This window comes from Chinchilla lanigera, unplaced genomic scaffold (assembly GCF_000276665.1).
Source record: "Chinchilla lanigera isolate Chin_1 unplaced genomic scaffold, ChiLan1.0 scaffold00002, whole genome shotgun sequence".
In the NCBI taxonomy this organism is placed as follows: Eukaryota; Metazoa; Chordata; class Mammalia; order Rodentia; family Chinchillidae; genus Chinchilla; species Chinchilla lanigera.
The window spans coordinates 7,119,885-7,141,673 of NW_004955403.1; the positions used below are offsets into that span (position 1 = coordinate 7,119,885).

Below are 21,789 nucleotides of genomic sequence, written 5' to 3' on the forward strand. Positions count from 1 at the left end.
CCGCCCCAGACCCTCCTCCTGCCCGGCCGCGGGTGCGGGTGCGGGAGCGGGTGCGGGGGAGACAGCCTGGGGCGCAGGGCTGCGCCGGGGACCCAGAGCCGGGGTGGGGGCCCGGGGATGCTTCCACTTGGCTCGGAGTGGCGAGAATCTGGGGAGATAGCGGTGGGGTGGTTTTCCAGCTTCGCTGAGCAGAGCGCTAATCCTAGGGGAAACACTAAAAACCCTCTCCATCGTTAATGAAAAAGTCTGGCTAGGATGGGCGAGAAATAACTTTATGCGAAAGATGAGCGAGGAAACAGTAAATCAAATGGAGACTGCAGAGGAATCGTTGGTTCCTGGCAAAAAGTGCCGCGAGGGTGCGAAGGTCTCGCTGTCAGAAAGCCCAGATCACAGAGTGTGGGGAAGTCGATTTCAAGACAACCCATTTCTCTCTTTTCCTTTTTCTCCCTCGCACTCTCCCAGGCTCCCTCTTTCTCTGATTTGAACGAGGCTGATTGTGCAGTCAGACACCCTCTTCTGGCTCCCAGGCTCCTAGGATGAGGGTGGGTGGAGGCAGAGCCTTCCGTCCCCAAGGCCGGGCGCTGGCAGGCTGGTGGTGAACCACCCGCCGGCGGGGACTCTTGCATTTCTGCACAGGATTTGGGGGAGAGGCTCAGGCGGCCCTGTTGCCTGCTCGGGTCCCTTCTGAGTCTGAGGGCGAGATCTTGGCCAGGCTTCACTCCGCCGCCGAAGCCTCCCAATTCAGCGGGGCCGGAGGACGGGAGCTGCTGCGCTCCTCTCCGGGCTTCGCGTTTCAGCGTGACTCCCTGTAGTGCACGGGGAGGAATTGCGGTGTGATTTCATTGGCGTTCTCCACTCCTTTCACACGCCTGGATGTTGTCCTCTAGCTCTGGTCTGTTCTAGTTTTTGCAAGCCTGTCTGTAATTTTTCCTCTTCTGTAAATGTAATTCTGCTACAGTTAAATCGGGCTCTGAATAAAGTGGCTTGCAGGGATGTCTGTGAGCCATGCAACTTTTGGGAAGAGGGGATGCCTGTCACTGGCAGATGCTAAAATGTGTAGTTGTGAGTTATTACTGATGTAAAATTCCAAGAGGAAAATTATTATACCTCACTCTGATTTTTCCTTTTCAAAAGAAGTTGATTTACAGCCCTGTTAGATTTGGGTCAAGGAATTGAATTTCTTACGCTCTTGATAATGTCTAAATTTGATGTTTTTGTAAAACTCGACATCTTTCTGTCACTTATTCTTGGATCGTGCATGCATGTATGCTGTTTTTGAAAGATAAGTGCTACTTTGGAGCTGTCTAATCACTTTTTAGATGTTTTGTTATAGGGATATTAAACAACCGCCCAAATCAGTTGTTTCAAATGTCGATGGCTTTGCAGTCCAACGTTACTGACGTGTTTCCCCTCCTTAAATACAGTATTGTTTTAAGAAATAAACAACTTAAGTGTGAAATTGGCGTTGTCTATCAAGAAATTCACTATTAGCTAGATATCTTAAAGGGATCTGCACAAACTGAACAGAATGAATAGTTTTTTAGGCAGACTGTCAAGAACTTGGCACCCCCCTTTCCCCTGCTAACTTAGGGGTGATCAATCTCCATTTGTGGCAGACAGACCACCACAGAAAGCCCTGTCGCTGTTTATCTTTATTATTGGGGCTTTGTTTTCTCTTTGTCTGGAGAAATCCCAAATAGAAGGCTGCTTCAGACCTTAAAACAAAAGAATGATTAACGATGGAGCAATGGTAAAATGGCAGAGACCTCATCAGGTCTTTTGCAGAATGTTGAGTTTTGGGGTCACAAATATCATCCCCTTAATGAGGAAAAAAATAAGCAGGGAAGCGTGTCTCAAACTTTCATTCACTGCTGTCAGTGTGAAGCCAAGCTGAAATGAAACAACATTATCAGAAGAAGATACTGAAGGAGAACTGACAAAAGAAATGCGAGAAATAGAAATGAATATTGGTCATTTAACCAGCTTTGGAGGTTATCAGTAGTGTGACCTTGTAGAAATGTGGTTGTTGGAATTAAGATTTACGACAGCTCTTTAGAAAGCTTCGAGATTGTGCTTTTGTGTTAAATTCTGTCACATGTTTTTAAATGACTGGAGTGTTCTCTTTAAATTTGAGGTTATGATGATAGAGAAAATGATCTCTTCCTCTGTGACACCAACACCTGTAAATTCGATGGGGAATGCTTAAGAATTGGAGACACTGTGACTTGCGTCTGTCAGTTCAAGGTAAGATGTCTTCTATTTGCATCTTCTAATTCATTAAAGAGGCTACAAGGCAAGTATCTGCCTTTGCAACCTATCACTTGGCAATTTATAGCTATGCAAGCTAAGAGGAAAGCTGGCACCAAGCAAAATACTGGCAGGAGAACCTGCTGATGTCAAGAAGACATATGCTTGTTGGAGAACTGTATATGCCAGAGTTATAAATGCTGCTGGAGGTAGAAAGCTTCAGGTTGTACTTTGGGGACGCAGAAGGAAAATTGTTTCTCTGATCCCTCTTGCATACAATTTATGTGTCACCTGGCTGGGTATAACAGTCAAGATAGTCAAGGGGCAAAATGTGTGCATTTGTACTTTGGTTCTGTTTGGCTAGAGCTCTCAGCCGTTGGTGTTACTGCTCTTTGCTTTAGTGGCATTATGTTTCATTATCATGACAATCTGATTGAGTTTCTAAATCATCTGTTACTAAGGTGACTTCAAAACTACTGTGCTAGCTGTGAAATCACGGCCCTTGTTAATATATATTAATTTATTCCTGGCTACCACATTCTGTGGAGATAAACCTACCAAGAATCCATTTGCACACATAGAGCCACAAGCCATTTCATGAACATCAGAAAGACGCACTTTGTCTTGTGTCACAAAAGTTTTTAACAATGAAAATAAAACAGAAAGAGGGTGCAAACTAGATACCATCAAACGAGGTTAGTAATATCTGCTAAAGATAAAACTCTTGGTGTTGTTGTTATGGCCGTCATTTGACACATGTGTTCTATTGTGCAAATTAAAAACTGTCTTTCTCTTCCACAATATTTGTATAATCACATGTACTTTCCAATTGCATAGATGCTGTGCTAGCATACTATAGTCACCCTTGAGTATTATTGAATTACTATTCAAAATATACTTGGACAACCAACATAAGACTCAACCAGGAAACATGCATATAAACAAAACTATATGTATATGTGAAATCAGGAACAGTTTCCAAACGTGTAAGGAAGAGCAAACGTATAGAATAAGTTCAAACTCAAACTCAAGCTCATGCCTAAATATCTGGGTTTATATGTGATGTTTAGAGTTCACACATTTAAATATTTCAGATTGAATTCAGCCTCTCAGTGAGATAAGGAAACTCACACTTAAATGTGGTTTGAGTGACCTTTAGATGAGCTAAAGCCTTCAAAGATATTATTTTCATCTTTCTAAGAAACCAAACAGAGCTACTGATATTTGTAAAGTGCACCATCTCCTGGTGTTCAGGTGCTTCTATGACTGTACCACAATCCTTAAGACCATGCTGTCGTGCTAGAAACTTAGTATTGCGTGCTTAGCATACGTATGATACCAAATTCCAAAGTCTCTGCTACCCTGCACAGTGCAATTATGTTCTTTCAATGAACTGCATGGGGGAAATGGCACATGAGAGCTCCCCCAATTCATACTTTCTCCAAATACTAACTAAAGGAAAGAAAAACAATTTGATAAATCATTAATCAAAGGCCCATAGGACTTTGTGGGAATTTTTCCCCTTTAATTTTGTGATTCCTATACATTTTTCATTTTTGCAACCAATGACAGATATAAGGAGCAAACTTGTAAACCTTATAAAGTGAACCAGCAAGAAAGCTCCTCACATGGAAGGTCATGGTTCTAAGATTTCACCGGGGATGAAGGCTGGGCGGAATTGATAGAACTCTAAATGGCTGCACACCACTACATGGAAATGCTTAATTTTCATGTCTACTAAAGGACCTGTGTTCAATTTTTAGCTACAATAGAGGATTTGGGTAAAATTTTTATCAAAAAAATACTAGTGTTTTTCACATATTGGGCAATTGCATTTATCATTAATTTCAACAGTTGTTGAACGGAAGAGATGAGGGACAGTTAATGCAAGTTCAGGTAGGAAATTGCAATGGAAATGTCCCGTAATTGTAGCGTTTTACACTTTTGGCTTCTTACTGCTACTCGTGTATGTATTAGGGTAGCTGTCAGTCTGGCAGGAGGAAGTAAACATCATCTTCCTAATGGGAAACATAGACTTTGCATATGTGATGGATACATAATGGCTGATTAAGTTGAAATCAGAGAAAACATAGTACTTACGTAGGAAGAACCACACATAGGATATTTTAAGGTGAAAACATCTTGATTCAGTCTGTTACCAATACTTCCACATGAATGTGAGGGTTTTTGTTTTGGTTTGGTTTGTTCTGGGGGACACTGTTCTAGTGTCTGGTAAAGAAGAGCCGAAAAGGTTACTGTTCTCCATACAATTCCAAACTTGGGTTTCTCCTGTATTTTAAGATGCAAGCATGAGTTCTTCCATTCAAAATGGAATGCAAACTTAAGTCTCTCTGGCTGAGACAAAATTTTCGAAGAGAAATGGGCACATATGTGTATAATGTATGTCTTCCAATTTGGATTATGGTTGAAGTGCTAAAGTGAAAGTAAATTAACTTTCACCTCTTTAGATAATTTTAAATAAACCATTCTTTACTGTTAAACCATATTGTCTCATTCTTTTTTGCAATTGCATAAGATAATTATTTTCCTTGAAAAGATGAAGAAGTTAAGGCCTGTAAATATAAGAAATTTAACTTGTAGTGATGATTCTACAGTTTGAAACTAGGCCTTTTGATATTAACCATGTTTCCTCAGAATATTCTATATGCGAGTGAACCTATCAGTAACACAACAAGAATGCCACTTTGTCGTGGATAACTGTTAATATCCAAATGAAAATAAGTCAACCATCCCTAATCTGGAAATCCAAATTGCAAAATGATCTAAAATTCAACATGATGCTCAAAAAGCTTTGGATTTTGAACATTTTACAATTTGGATTTGTAGGCTGGGGTGCTCAAGGATAATGTCTATGCAAATATTTCAAAATACCCAAAACTCCAAAATGTGAAACATTTCTTCTCCCAATATTTTTGGATAGGGTATACTCCTCTTATCACCCATTCTTAGGGCCAGGGATATAGCTCAGTGGCACAGTGTCTGCCTGGCAAGCACAAGGTCCTGAGTTCGATTCCCGGTACCAAACAACAACAACAAAATTACAACGCATTCTTAGGTTATAGTATGAATTGGAAAATACCCTGCAATCTCTTATATCCTGCCCTTCCTTTTTTATTCCGTTCTTGCACTGTCTCTGAGGACAGAAGTTTAGAAGAAGCAGAGAGATGATAAATAGATACATCAAAGAAAAAAGGAAAACAGGAAGGGAAAAAGGAAGACGGTGGGAGAGAAACACAGTTATTCTTAGTGCCGGTTATACAATAATCAATGATCCCTTCATGATTTAACAATATGATGAAGCCTTATGCTTTTCAGGTATTATCTAATTCCAAAAATATCTAAATATTTTCATTTAGTAAGCCATCCTTTAGATCTGCAGATGTCCCAGTTACTTGGGCTGCATAACAAATTGCCCAGAATTTAGCAGTTTAAGACCATGAACATTTATTTTACTCACGAATCTGCAGTTTGGACAAGGCTCATTGGGATCAGCTCCTCTCTGCTGTCTGTGTCATTAGCTAAGGGGTGGGAGGATTAACTCAGGTTGGTGCTCTATTATCTCAGGGTTCTGACGCATGTCTGACTGCCAGCCGCGGACCTTGGTTCTCCTCTGTGTTGGTCTCTTTGTAAGGACTACTTTGGGCTTCTGCACAGTGCATGGCTGAATTTCAATGGTGAGCATCCAGAGAGAGAGAGAGAGAGATGGAGGCAGGTAGAAGTTGTATCTTTCAGTGACCCGGCCTGGGAAGCCACAGAGAGTCTTAGAGACCTGCCGTAACATGTTTGCACGTAAGACATTGTAATCACAGAAGTAACAGCTACTTTTGAAGAGGTCAGAGCCCTGCAACATATGCAGGATTTTTATGTTCTTCATTTTTTGGATGAGAAATCTACCATGTCCCAAACTATTCTTCCTCAATCTTTGACAACTGGGAATATAAGAGAATTCACTTAACATCTGTTGAGCACTGTCTATCTGCCAGACTCTGGAAGGTGCAGACAGTGTATAAAACATAAGTCAGACTTAACTTTTAGATGCTGAAACCTCAGTTTAAAAAATGTCCTTATGAAGCAAACAAGCGATAAATGATATGAAACCCTTCCAACATTATTCTTTGTAGTACAAATGAATCGCACATATTCTGATGTCTCAAGTTGTTGAATCCAGTAGTGTGGTATGTGGCCGACTTCTTAAGCACTGTGGACATTTTGGAATCAAAATTGTTTTATCGAAAAGCACATATTTGGAAAATAAACAGGATTTTTAAAAACATCTTAAGAAAAATAGAATCCCTTTTTCGTCTGAAAGTTTGTGCAATACATACATTTATGGGCTTCGCCATCTGCCCATGAGTCTTGTTCTACCTTTTCCCAGCCCGTTACGTGACCTTTAATAAGTCATTTCACATCTGAGGATGTGCCTTCATCAGAACCAGCAATATATGATTACTGCTGAAAATTATTTCCAGTCATTTGCCGTGTTTCACTGCGGTAGCTAGCCTGTTTTCATGCAGAGGGTAATACTGCTTTCCTTTGTTTTCTAATAGAAATTCCATATGCCGGTATTGTTCCATGTTAATTTTGCTGGTTAAAATACCTGTCAGGAAGGCAAATAGTTTACGTATTTACAAGTAATTTTCCATAGTATTTCGTATTTTAATGACCTGACTTTGTTAATGCCCCCCAGATATTATCCTAGTTAACTATTTCGAATGGAGAAATTAAGCCAGAAAGTTAAATAGTTATTGAGTAATGTACAGGAGCTGGGGATTTAGCTCAGTGGCAGAGTGCCTGCTGGGCAAGCGCAAGGTCGTGAGTTCGATTCCTGGTACCAGAAAAAAACCAAAATATATATATACACATATATATTTATTGAGTAGTGTACAAAAGGTTCCACAGTGAGTGAAATTGGAGAACCCAGGACTACAGTCCTACTCTTGAGCTTTAATGATTTTGAGTATTCTTCTTTCTTGGGTTATTCATATTAATGAGTGCAAGTCATGGTACTAAGGGCCAAAAGCATCGTAGTGATAATCTGCAGTTAAGCTCTTCTCAGCTCCATACAAATCTCCCTTTTGGCTTGTGCCTGGGACTTGGCAGCTCTGTTTTTAGCACTGTTCACATTTGGCTTCCCGCACTCTGCAGAAGCAACATATGAGTGCTGCATCAGTTTATTTGATATTTTAAGATGCCTATCAGCATTGTGTAATAGCACTCGACAAAGATAATAAATACTTCCCCCTCCCCACTCCCAGTCCCCTGACTGAATGTTTGTGTGATCTGCAGCAGTGCGTGAGAAGGATGAAGAGAGAAATTTTAGGGAGTGAGCAGAAGAAGGAGTGGACCAAAAACTCTACTCACAAAGTGCTGTAACTCAAGTTAAATAGGGAGATTCAGAGATAACCCTGACCAAGGCAAGCATGCTGGAACCGAAGCATGAGAAGTTTGCTAGTCCCATCCACACTAATTTTGTCTCTTGTGTCTACTGAAGGAGTTAGCAAGTCTGTTGCCCGTAAGGGTACCAGCTGTTTCTTTTTCCTGATCTCTCTTTTTTGTACTCAAATATCCTCTCAAAATTCGTGAGCCTCCTGAACCCTACCTGCAGTCCCCTGTCCCAGGTCCTGAACACAGCACATTTAGCAAGCTCTTAGCCATAGGACTGTTCGCCTTGCTGGCTGTGATCCTCAGGGGAACACCAGCCCCATTGATTCCTTTTCCCTGCAGTGCTGCTAGGTGGACAGTAAACCATTCACTGCTTCTTGGCTCGTGCCTTCCGTCTCGATAGGAGCGGAGATGCTCAGGCCAGTTTTCAGATGTAAGTAGGTATATGTATACATATTTAAAAATTTATAATTAAACACATATAACTAAATATATAATAATACTTGTATAGCATACAATTATTATATAATATATGTAATTTATAATATATAACATTATATATTATAAGTTTTATGTATATTTCCCCTTAATAGGGTGCTGTCCGGTCAGAAATAAATTGCTTGAGATCAAGACTAGTAAAGCTTAGCAAAAAGTACTAATCAAACCAGTTTTTAAAATATATCATATAAATAATGAGTCTAGAAATCATTTGTCTACCTGTGGAAAGGAATTATTATATAGAAGACTTCCAGAAAGTCTAGATTATGAATTGTATGAAATAAGGATAAAGAAGATCTATAAAATATGTAATAAATCATCCCATTAGCAATTATCACCATCGTAATTTGAGTGTCATAGTATTTGAATTTATAGTTTGAGGAGAAGTAGATCAAAATTAGTAATATATAACATTTATTTTATTCACAGATAAAGAACAGGAGTCATAAGACTCATTTCAGAGAACAGTGACTTATACCATTTGTAAATGTGACAGAATGACTGAGCTATTGTACAAAAGAAAGAGCGAGAGTTAAACAGCTTATTTGAAGTAAGGAAGTATATGCATTATCATATATACATTCTCAAAAACTAGAGCATAAATATTTACCTTACATGTTTCACAATTAGATTCTCAGGGTTTATTTTTATCTTTTGCATGAGTCATTGACCTGGGGTATACTTGTGATGGCTTTAGGTTTATTATCAGATAAGTTCAAACTGACATAGCTACCCCATTAAATCATTGTGTTTCTGTAGGTATCATCAACTTATAGCACATCAGAAGCCCAAATATTTTACTTAAAATTGAAAACAGAAAAGTATTTGCGCACATATCTGTATGAAGGATCTTCCTTACTTCGTTTCTGACATAAGTAAACATTTATAAAACTCATCTTAATCATTACATCTGTTGTAATTAAACAATGAAGTGATCAGTAGTAGTAATCATGAGATAATCACATCCTTGGTGTAATTAGCAGGTATAGGACACAGCCAAGTATCTCTAATGCCTTAGAGTGTGATTATACTGTGATGGCTATACCCAGTAGGTTGCCTAATTTCCATTGCAAAAATCTGTACTTTTATTATGATATTGTTTTTAGAAATGAACTTCTCTCTTTCTGAAATGTATATTAGTAGCCATACTTTGGAGTAGCCAGTAAAGTTTACTTATAGTTCAATATCTGTTTAATTTTTTCTGTGTTCAATCAGAACAACTAATCTGAAAACAATAATATGCAGGATAAGAACCAGTTTTGAACTCCTACCATCTTGTATGGTGAAGCTCTGCATCATTTCCAATGTTTTTTTTTTTTTTTTTTTTTTTTTCATGACTTGTTACTGTCTTTGATTGATCAATCTTACATTCTTAGGTCTGGTTGACTGAGCAACTTTGTTGAAGATAATAGTATGTAATAGAGCAACCATTGTTAATTCCTATCATTTTATTTTGAAGTCATGTATCATTTTGTTGTTTTCATGTTGTTTTGATTTTATCTTCATTGTTCTGTTAGGTTTTTTTATGTTTAAAATAAAAAAAATTAAATAATAATTTTTTCTATGTTCCATAATCTTGATTCTGGATGCCATCTATGTCAATATCCACTGCTTTAATGATACATAAAATGAATTAGTAAATCTATATCTTATCTGAATAGCTAAAAATTTGTAAGATTGAGAAGACAATAGGAAAAAAAAAACCCAAAGGGTAACTGGAGTTTTTGCATTTCAGCTAAGCATTTCTGCTCCGAACACAATTCATTGCCTTATTTTGAACAGATTGAACATTGCGGCATGGTTTAACTTTTCTCTACCAAGTCAGTTGGGCTGTGAGCAGAAAAACAGTCTTATACAATCTTGATTCTTCTTGCTGCATCTTCTGCCTGCTGCTTGTCCAATCACTATTGGAGTCATCAGTTAATTTGGGTCCTTCTTGTTCCCTAGTCTAAATCAAGTGGCTGAGTAGACGCCGCCGTTGGGTGTCTATCAGTGACGCACTCACAGGGCTGAAGACTTATAGGCCCTCATGGGAATCACTGAAAGTGAGGACAGGTGGCTGGTTCTGTAAATGGGTATTTGTGCTCAGGGTGCCGGAGGAATGCAGACCGCAGTACTAACCACAGACTCACGTCCTTGTGTCCCCAGTGCAACAGTGACTACGTGCCTGTGTGTGGCTCCAACGGGGAGAGCTACCAGAACGAGTGCTACCTGCGACAGGCGGCGTGCAAACAGCAGAGCGAGATCCTCGTGGTGGCCGAAGGGTCGTGCGCCACAGGTATGTGCGCAGTCCCCTGAGGCCTTGAGTGGACTGAACCCAGAGCTCACGTCTCGTGTTTGCTGATAGGCTACCTCCGGACCGATTGTTCTGTCTATATATTGACTGAACAGGCCTCTTAGTCTCTTGTGTAAGGCGGGAATTAGTCTTTTTCCTTGTTACATTTGAAATCACTTCTGGGAGAAAGAGCAAATGTGTTGTAAGGACATCGGCAGGTTTAAATATATTATTTAATAAAGTGCAGATGGTTGAATAAAATATAATTGAATAGATTAAACACTGACAAGAATTCCAAATTGTCCAGACAGACACCTATATGAGGAAACCTATGGATGGAAGCATGAAGTTTGTTTTATTTTGCATGTTTGTTTTGAAAAGTAGGAGTATCTGTTCGAGGGCAGCTTCGCAGATCCGAGTTCTAAAGTTAAATCCTAACACCAGTAGCTCTGCAGAATGGTCTGGTTTCCATTTAGCAGTTGCATTGAAGAGTGTATTGGTGGGGGACGAAACTTGTGCTGAAGTTCACCCCTTCTGACACAGCTAATTTGAGATTCTAGAAAACATTTCATTTATAGTGTACCAAGAGTGCAGTAAAGAAATGAAGGAAAGAAAGTGGCTTCATTGCTCATTATCTTTTCAGATTTCCCTTTCGTGTATTAGTTATTAGACCCTAGCAGAATTACAGGAAGGAGAAAAGAAAAGAACATAGCCCAGCTTGATAAAGCAATGCTTCCACTGAAATGAACCACTCTTCCGGTTAGGACTGAGTTATCTATGTCACTTATATTAAAGAAACTTCCATGTCTCATGATAGTCATCCTTAATGGCAAGTAAGGATCCAGTGAGGCATGTGTAGTCACAAAAATAGTAACGCTATAAAACATAAGCTCCTTTCAAAAACAGAAGCAGAGCGTATCAGGAAAACTATTTTATTCAACAACCTCTCTTAATTAAGCAGGTATTCCTGCTTCAGGACATTAGAATAACAGTTGTGTGCTTAATGGTAGAGGCGGGGTGGGAAACCCCCAAGGAGAAAGGCCTCGTCTTCCTTAAAAGATTATTTAATGTCCATTGATTGCTAGTCATTAATAATGTTTTAAGAAGTACTGACCACTTCCAACATTCCTAAAAAATCAGCGGACAACAATTGGTGTCATTTCTCACGGACAGTGATCTAGGGGTTCTGGCTTTGTTTAAGTAGTTTTTTCTCCTAAATGTTCCTAGCCTCAGGATGTGAACACCCTCTCTAGAAAAGCAGTTGCAAGACAGGCTGGACTGACGCTTCAAGGGCCTCTCATTTGCAAGAGCAGACAGGTCTCCGCTGAGGGTGCTGGGTGAGAAGTCATGAGTAACGCGACAGCAGTGCAGAGGCGTTGGACAGGCTTTCCCAGCAGGGAGGAGAGGACAGCGAGCTGCCCTCACAGGGCCAGGGAACAGAGGAGAGACAAGAAGCAAACTAATTATGAAAAGTCAGTCAGCTGTACCAAAGGAACAAAAAATGAAAAATGATCCTGTAGAACAAATGAAACGGGAAAAAAATAGAACTTTGTTTCCCAGATACCAGGAAGGTTGTAGGTAGTTAGCAGAGCATTGCAGAGAGCGTTTGCTTATACGGGCTCGAGGATAGCAGCCTTTCTTTGTGAGGACCGGTGAGCAATAGGTGTAATAGACTGACCTAGGGTTTTGGTGATGCCGAATGACATTTGGTAGGAAGAATCTCTGTTTCTTCCTTGCCAACCTCTGAGTTCCTGTCAGCACATAGAGTCACAGTCTCCTGATTCATTCACATCTCTTCATTCTAGTCCCTGATGTGCCGGTTGTACTATGAAAATAACACTCAGCCAAGTGGGGAATTTAATCACCGTAGAGTAAGCTGTCCTTCGCTCATTCACACACTTAGATATGCACAGGACGGCTTAGCGAGCCAGTTTTGCTGAGTGATCCTTCCACTGACTGGTACTTTCAGAGAGCTTTTGCATCTGTCTGCTGGTGGAAAGACCACAGTCATTTTGATTAACCAGGTCTGACTGTAAATAAATTGTGGTTCTGACTTCTACTCTAAGAGGGCTCCTAATTCTTCTCCTCATAGATTTTTTTAATTTATTTTTTATTGCTGTTTGACACCGGCTAGGTGGCAAGTTGTAATTTTTTGAAATAAAAATCCATAGAAGGTATAATTTTATATTTGTTATATTTCATTAAACTTACAAATCTTTTTTTTTTCTTTTTGTCCAGAAAATAGTTTCTCTTTGGACAGTGTCCTCAACTCCTTCAGTGTCAGTTTAATGTCTTTGCTTGTATGAAGTATGTTGATTGTGAACCCAAATTCAAGCCCAGCAGCATGACATTTTTCCCCAGTGTGTCTATATCCAGTAGGCTAATTAACTCTGCTTTACCACGATGGCTTATCTTATAGTTGAGAAAACCTTAATTTTTCATAGCTTTTTCATAATGACATCATGATCTGAAGTGATCCTTTTCCCAAACTTCTCTCCTTTTCTTTTTCAGCTATTTAATTAACTTGGGTCAGAGCAACACCTCATCCTAAGCACCATATCCACTCCCTTTTCATGGCACTGGGAATTGAACCCAAGGCCTTCACACTGAGCTACCTCCCAGCCTCCCTGCTACTTTACATTTTGAAACAGGGTCTCACTGATTTGCTGTGTTGGCCAAGCTGGGGCTGAACTTGTAATCTTCCTGCCTCAGCCTCCCAGATGCTGGGATTAGAGGCTCGTACTGCCACACCAGGCAAGAAGCATGCCTGTTGAATTTTCAGAGACATACAAACTGAAATACTGCTGCTACTTTTTTTTCCCCGATTTTCCTCAGCCATACATATTTACGAGAAAACTTATTGATGAGTACATTTGTTTACTCAATATTTTAATTATTGTGTTCCAGACAGTGCTTAAACATTTAAAGTAAACCCTTGTACTGCAAACCTCAAAATAGCCAGCTTAACGAGAATGACATTCCGATACTCACTGAAGAGAAAAACAGGTTTAGGAAAGCTAAATAGCATTCCTTATGCCATCCGTTGAGCAATGGTACAGTCTATGATGTAGTCCATGATGAACGCAAATAATAGCAAAGCTCTTACAATTTTATCTGTGAAAATATACTAAGAGGAAACTAAGCAAAGATTGATCATTCAAGCACTGTCCTGTCCAAAAGAAAGGTGCTGTCGCTTATGATTTTTTTCCCTGTTAAAAAGGATGTCCTTCTATTCCTGAAATGAGCACATCCCCCTCTTCATCCCTTACCATTGAACTCTCAAATGAAACGACTAAAATCCCGTCTGCTTATGAGTTTACTAAGAATATTTTTATTACGAATTAATCTCCCAGTTTATTGCCTTTAAAGAACGAATGTGCTGGCCCGAGGACACGGGCCTCATGATCTCAGTGGCCAGTGAGTGAGCTGCCATTCTGACTTAACACGGTGACAGAACCTAAGAGTCACTACCGAGACAACAGATCGGCCGCTGCTCCTTAATGGAAGTGTTAGCAGTGAAACAAAGAGGGTCGTCAGAGAGATGCCCGCTCTTCTAGCTGTGTCAGCCTTCTTTAGATTTTTCGTTTCTTTTCTGAGCATACGTTTGTGGCACAAAATAGTTACACTCATCTCGGGGAATTGATACATGTACCTAACCAACCAGGTCCCTTACCCACCCCCATTCTACCTCCTTGCCTCCCTCCCCACCATCGCACTTTTATTTATTTATTTATTTTTTAATCTACATTTTAGATTTCCATATTTGGGTTTTCATACACCATGCCACTTTCTGTGTAGTATCTTTGTGTGTTGGGTGGGGGGGTACTAGAGTTGAATCCAGGACCTACATCCCTAGGATTCTTCTGGTTTTTTTTGGATACAGGGTCTCACTAACTTGCTAAGTTGCACCAGCTGAGCTTAAACTTGCACTCCTCCCGCCTCAGCCTCCCATTGTGTTGGGGTTCCAGGCATGCACCACTGTTAGGTATTTCTTGATAAAATGTCCTTGAGATAGGAAAATAAAAGCAGTACTTTTCTTTGGTTGGATTAGAACATCAAATACAGATTCCCAGAAGTGATGTTTGACCTAAGTCTTAAGCCCTGTTTGAGATGTCAGTGTGGGAAAATGGCACATCAGACAGCAAATTTGCACATCAGTCTCATTTCCTGGTATTAACATGAAGAATCCATCATCAGCTGTGTTAGAATCAGCAAGTAGGGAGACAGAGGGAAGAGGATGCCCTGGTTGACAGACAGAAGCAATGGAATCTCGATGGTCTTCACTAGAACCAGGAGACTGGGTATTTCTTGGGACTGAAATCCCAGAACCGGGCAGTTTACCTGTTGTGATTACCAGTGAGTGCAGTGATTGCAGTGACCAGGTGCAGCTGTGCAGAAGGGATCGCCACGCAGAGTGGGACGGAGGGACCCGGGAGGGAGGGTGGCCCTGCCCGTTCCACCCCGTGCATATTCAGTCTTTAGTATGAAGGCAGAAATTAAGCTTGCCCTTCCACTCACTGTGAAGACAAAGAATGTTTTAATTTCATGTGGAATTATAAAACATTCTGTTATTTCTAAATATATTACCACCTATATAAAGATTTATTTTTAAGCTATTTTCTTCTTTGTTCCCATCAGTTTGCAGTATCATAAGAGATCGTTACGAGTTCCTTTGCCATGTATATTAGACTGTTTAATTTCTAAAATATTGATTGTCCTAAGCACCTCAATTTGTATTGTTTGTTTGTTTAAAGCTTCTAGTTCTAAATTGAGGGATTTTGTGCAGTCAAATTTAGGAATTTTCCTAAAGTTGCTAATATGTTTTTGGTAAAGTTTATACAAATAATAGCGACGGAGAACTTACTTTATGCATTGTGTGAACGGAAATTAAGTTGAACTAATGTGGCTGTACCTTATTAGATTAAGTATTAATAAATTTCAGAAGCAACTATAGTAGAGTCTTAAATTAAGAAAGTAAACTTGCACTTTAAAAACTTCCATTGTAATATGTTTGTCATCTACATACAAATCCTGTTTTTTTTATCTTCTTTTTCCTCCCAGATGCAGGATCAGGATCTGGAGATGGAGGTAGGAGTTGGCTTTTTCTATATCTGAAGATTTGGATATTGCTAGAGATACTCACTTATAAGGTCTAAGACAAGTCACATTTTGTATTGTAAGAGTAGAGGGAACATAAAGAATCCTTTGCTTTATTAAGTAAATATGCAGATTGTCAGCTCTGTTTATGAATCTCCCCATCGTACATGTCTGCCTCATCTTCTTTGTTGACTTGGGTGTGTGTGTTACCTTTGAGATGAATGTGTCAAGTATCAAAATATCCTAACACAAGCTACAAAGCATCTTTAGCAGGATGGAACAAATGCATGAGGAAATCATGTAAATATTTGGTTTCTAAAAAACATAATATTGCCCTCAATTAACAGGTAATAATACAAGGTAGTAAGTAGATAAGATCTTACTATCAAATTTATAATTTAAATTAAAGGAGCTTTAGCTCATAAGGGAAACTAAAGAAGATAAAATTTAAGCCAATGGAAACATATTATCTTTGCTTCCTGGATTGAATTAATATATAGTTCTTTTACTGAAATACCATATGTTCTCTTTATTTAGTTTTGTTTAAGGTAGTGGGTAAGAGAAAAGCAGGCACTCTAAGTTTTGTCTGATGCACTTACATCCAAATAAAGATTTTATTTATAGATTAAGCTTCATTATAAATGTCCCAATGCCCTTCCAAATGAAATCCAAACAGAATTTCACTTCTGTACACACAAAGCAAAACAAAAACAAAAACCTAGATGTCATTTAAAGATTAATAAAAAAGATCCAATGAAAACAAAACATTCTCTCAAGGACTTCTTACATCGTATAAAATAATTAAGTATGGGATTCTACTTTAACTTTAGTTTTTAGATGAACTTGATCAAAGGTGATTGAAAGAAGAATTTGGGATCAGGAAGTGCAGATCTTTAGTGCACACTTTACCTGGTTTGAGAAAACTGAAGATGTCAAGTTGCCGTGTATAACTCACAACTTTAAACTAATGTGAGTAAGCTTCAGACAGTGTTCTGGGAGCCCCGTGGTGGACCGTAGAGGTTCCCATGGAGGTAAAACTGAACTGGAGGCAATACTCAATGATGGAAGGATTCCAGCATCGCGTGAGGTTGGGCCACCACTCGGTGTTTGGGTAGTCTTTTGCTGCCAGCAAGAAACTGAGTTGTCTCCTACCCTGGTTTCTTACTATGATATTCTAAAGAAAGCATCCTTAGAAGCTTTGAAAAGATGAGCCTAAGGAAGAAAGAAAAAGAGAGGGGAAAAGGCAGCTCCTTAAGTAGATGATTTATCATTGGAATACTAAGAAATCAATCAAATTTTTCAATATTCCTTCTGTAAGGAAGTCGTTTCTGTGCAAAGCTTTGTGTCCTTTCCAGCCCTGTGGTTCAGCGGGACCATCCCGTCGGGCAGGGACCGCGTGGAGGTTGGACTCGCTGACTGTTTCTCCAGGTCTTGCTTTACTGTAGCATCTTTAAAAGTGAAGCAAACCATCCCTAGAAGAAATAACATCTTCATTTTTCCTTCTGTTTAATTGCTACCATTTATTTTTTTCTGTACAAGTCTATCACATTGTGCATCATTGTTCTTCTTTTTTAAATAATTAGATGTAGTTTCTGTTTAAGGTACTAATTTCTAGTTCCCATCCACTGTTACTAGCCCATCCAAATGCAAGTGAAGTCAAATTCATGCTTCCTTGCTGTATTCTGCACTGAAATTTTTGATTCCTTGTGCTATTCTGTGCTCTCAATAGGCTGATTTTGTTTAGGAAACAGTTTGAATCCCATGAATATAATATTTATAACTTCATAGCATATGGGTGAAACGTCAGTTGGAAACCACTTTCCCTATTTTTCTTTTACATTTTTACCCTTTCTTCCTATTATGGGTGATTTTTAGTAACTTGGAAGTAAAACAAAACAAAAAAGCAACTTCTGAAGAGGTATTTACTTTAGAAAACAACAGAGTGTATAAACCACTTAATTCTGAGTTTTAAATCATTGGTGTTCTGAAAAAATTAGTAGTGTACATTTATTCTTAGTTATATAAACTGTTCAAAATTAGGAACAAAATAGTGGTTTTTGTTTCTTATTTACTGTATTGCTTTTTTGTAGTCTACATATTTTTGTGTCTTAGAATAAAGAGGAATTAATTTTATTTATATTCTTTATTACAAGATGCCAGAAATCCTAGTAACTAGAATTAGAGTGATATACATAGGTTCAATTGACTTTTCCTAGAGTTCTACATAAAAGTTCTACCACACAGAAGACAGATGTACGTCTATTTTTATAAAGTTCTCATGACCAAGATTTTCAGTGGGGCAAGAATAAGTTTCCTTTGAAATCAAAGGTGAATGAATAACCTGTGATTGTTTGCTAAGCCAACGTGTTGTTTGTGAGTATTCTAACTGGTGTCTATAGAACATATTCTCAACAACGTGTTTAGTTAATATTTGAGTCAAACTTGCAAGCCTTTTGGGAAGTTAATGGTTATTAATCTAATTTCTTATTTTAACATAAAGTTAATATTATTCCCAAGTAGATCTGAATGTGTTGATCTGAATAGTGAACAAATTTACTTGCAAAACATTTATCATGTGTGATGATCATAAATGATATTGTTAAACCACCAAATCTAATCATTAAAACCACAGCATTTTACTTGTTTTTAGATTGGCCTGTTATTTTTCTATCTTGTTATTGTATTTTAATGTAACACATATAGATATTCATGAAGAAAACATAACTCTCTTCTATGAAAAAAACCATTGGCCTGCATTTTTTAAATGAATGGCTATGGAATTAGCAATGAAGACTAGACCTAGTTATTTCTTAAATAGTTTAAGCTTAACCCATTTTCACAAGGATATATCTGTCATTTAGTGCATTGAGGGAACATTTTTAGTACAAATAAAAGGAATATAAAGGTTTCATAAAATTTATTAACTCATTTGGGCACATTTTATAGGGAGTTTAAAAATCTTTAACTATTGATCTGTTCATTCAGATGAAACTTTTCAGATGGTTCGCTGTATTAGTGAGATATGTTTACTGTGTGTCTGGCATGATCTGACAATGTGCATTCATTCATAAAGGTAATTTGTAGAGTAATAAGAAATAAATACTGTCTACAAACTTTAAAGGCTGCCTTCCTCGTCTCAGGGACTGAATCCCCCTGTAGGTGTTTTTATGAACACTCAAAATAGAAAAAAGCTAACTCTACATTGTTAGTTTTGGACATAAGACCCGCTGTTTATGACATTCTGTTTCCAAACAGAATGTTTGGTTGGGAAGCTGTCCACCTCAAGTATCCTTTTGGGATAGACTCACGCTTGAGCAAAGGGCTCAGGGTGAACCACAGTTGACTGAGTTGTGCCACAGGAAGGCAGCACATGGATCGGATTCTAGAACATGTGAGAAGGGGACTGAAAGAAAACGATTAGTGTTCCAAGTTCTTAGGTAGAGAGAAATTTAATCCTGTAAATAAGAAAACAGGCATGTGTGGGAGGCATAATAACCTCTTATCTACCCACAGACTTCCTTTAGCAACAAATACTGCAGGAAGAGAAAGTATTAAGAAGACTTCTTAAGTCCAGAGGTGTGTGGGTGGTTAAAGGATCATTTTTTAACCCTTGCTTTTTCTCAAAGTCTTTTCATTGTATTTGGTAAAATAAGGCTATGAATATTTTCCATGACTCGGTTTTAAAAATATTTTTGGATTGTTGAGACCTTTGTGAGATTCCTAAGAAATGAAAAACAAGTCCAGTAAAATGAAAACCATATTTTAACTATTAAAGTAATTGTAAATGTATTATTCTACTGTACAAGAGACAGAGTCCACAATTAAATTTTATGAGCATTTTATGGGCAGTGTGACGATAGCAGTTATAGAAATGATATGTTTCTGAGACACACTCCAGAGACTCAGAAGGTATATTTTCATTTCGTGGGCTGACAGGGACCACTTGAACTGTAGCTGGGTAGATAGCTATGCAGTTCGAAGAAAATCTTTGACAGATTGATACTAGATATGCACAGCAACAAAAAATTAAACTTACGTCTATTATATACATAAAGGAAACATGGTTTCATGTGAATTATCCAAGCAATTGTTATTATGATAAATTTTGCTTAGAAACCACCTAACATACTGTTTTCACTTAATGAAAAAATTCCAGTGTAAATTATCTTCATATAATATTACTCAAGATGTCCATAAAAAACATTCACTTCGTATATATTTTGGGGAGAACAAGAAAGGATTACAGAGGAACTAATTGTCAGTCTTAGGCTGCCATTTCTGATCACATGGATTGTTAAAAACGGGGAAGTCTGAGAACTTGAAAATCACTTTTTAAAATCTTTTTTGTAATGCAGACTTGATGGTATTTAGGAATTTAGTTGACTAGAACAAGTGTAATATCACCTGGGTGCTGTGGCAAGATTTCTAGAACTGTAACAATGGATATAACAGTTCTTGACACTCACAGAGATTACATATAAATTCTCCGCACACAATGGGGAGAAATTATGATTCTAATTATGAAAAGAAGAATAATCCTCTGCAGAAATAAAATGTTAAGCATACTGTAAATAACCAGGAACTGAATATTCATTGCATGAAATATTCTTATATAAGACTAAGTAATTTTTCTTCCATATCGCCATACTCGTTTTCTCTCCTAACCAGGGTTAGCACTTCTCCAGGTTAGTGTCACCCTTCGTCCTGGCAGGTACAGTGTGCTTCAGTGTGGCTTTTTTCTCCACTGGGTTCACCTTGCAGTCAGAGTCTGACACACATCAATTGTAAGCAGTTTCAGCTGTGATACTGGTTCATTAACGATATTCCACAAGCATGCAACATCTGAGTCCTCCCCGGTGATCCAGACTGGGAGGAAGCAGAAACCTAACCTCTCATTGGTTCTTGCACACCTGCGAGCTGCCTCCTGGAGATGGGGGTGCAGCCGTCTAAACCTCAGCGGAAAACCTGGCCTCAGCTGTGGAATCCATCTTGCTTTCTCTTTATCTCAGAGAGAAGCGGTGTTGACGTGTAGCTGTGAAACAGAAGTAGAATGAGGAACATGCAGTGGATATGAAGGTGGCACAAACTTTAACAAGCAAACAGGAGGAGGGAAACACAGGGAGAGTAATGGAAAATGGAGAAGGAGGAGAAAGGAACCTCTGTTATCTCCATGGCTCTGTGGCAGTTTACTTACCCACATGCACACAATTTTATAAATGAGATTTTTTTTTCATCCAATAGAGAAGTAATAATTTTTTGAATTTCTAAAGATTACTTGGGAGTGTGAAATAGATAACACAAACTTTTGTCTGGAGCAGCCATATGGGTTTTAAAACCTATATGCGGAAAGTTAATCATTATGTGCAGTGATAGAAATGGCTTGGATTATGAATCAGGAGATTTGCATCCCAGATTTTTAATTAGTTTAAAGGGTAGCTATTAGATTTTTACTTTTAGTCTCCTTGGAGGTTCATTTATTTCATCAGTTACACAGAATAATATCTACTTATAAGGAAAATGTTCATAATAAACTAATGAAAAAACTCTGAACTTCAAAAAATCAAAAGTAGAATTAAAATAATGCCTGTTACCTTGTGCCCTTTTCCCACTTACTCTTAAGTAAGAATGCAATTTCTATGAAGAATTTAATTAGCATTTCAGATTGCTTAATTGGTAATTTTACGTTCATGACTTGAAATATCGGCACTGGGACAGTAGTAAGTGTGCGAATCCAGTACAGGTCCCCGTGTGGAACGCGGACCACTCGTCCTGCTCCTGGAATGAAAGGCGAGAAACAGCACAAATTGTGGGAAAGAAATGTGTCTGTGAGAGAGGTACGAAGGAATAATAGTAAAGATTTCAAAACAGCAAATCATTGTTCTCAGAATTACAGTGGAGGGCATGCTGTGTGTACAGAAGTCAACAGCGACATGGGAGGGGTTTAGAGGGTGAGTGATTCTGCAGGGTTACCAGGGAGAGTTCCATTTCAACTCTAAACATTAGGACATTTTTGGAAGTGGAACTGAGCTTTTTATTTATTTATTTGTTTTTGTCTTTTTGAGACAGGGTCTTCCTATCCACTTCAGGCTGGCTTTGAGCTCACTTTGTAGCCCAGACTGGTCTCAAACTTGCAACAATCCTCCTGCCTCAGCCTCCTGAGTGCTGGGATTAAAGGCGTGTGCTACCACACCTGGCCTCAGAGCTGGGCTTTTTAAAAACACATGTGTAAAAAAAACAGAAAAGATTGGAAGCTTGTACTCAATGTCAAA

General features: G+C 38.6%; 1 protein-coding gene across 1 annotated transcript in view; it reads left to right on the forward strand.

The window, feature by feature from the left end:
- Positions 1–2,134: 2,134 nt before the first annotated feature.
- The window catches only part of Tmeff2 (transmembrane protein with EGF-like and two follistatin-like domains 2), a gene marked incomplete at its 5' end in the record, with an annotated part of 231,751 nt that continues 212,096 nt past the window's right edge, over positions 2,135–21,789 (forward strand). Inside the window, 3 exon segments of the mRNA XM_013512178.1 lie at positions 2,135–2,244; positions 10,297–10,426; positions 15,485–15,511. Coding sequence (XP_013367632.1) covers positions 2,135–2,244; positions 10,297–10,426; positions 15,485–15,511 — 267 coding nt within the window.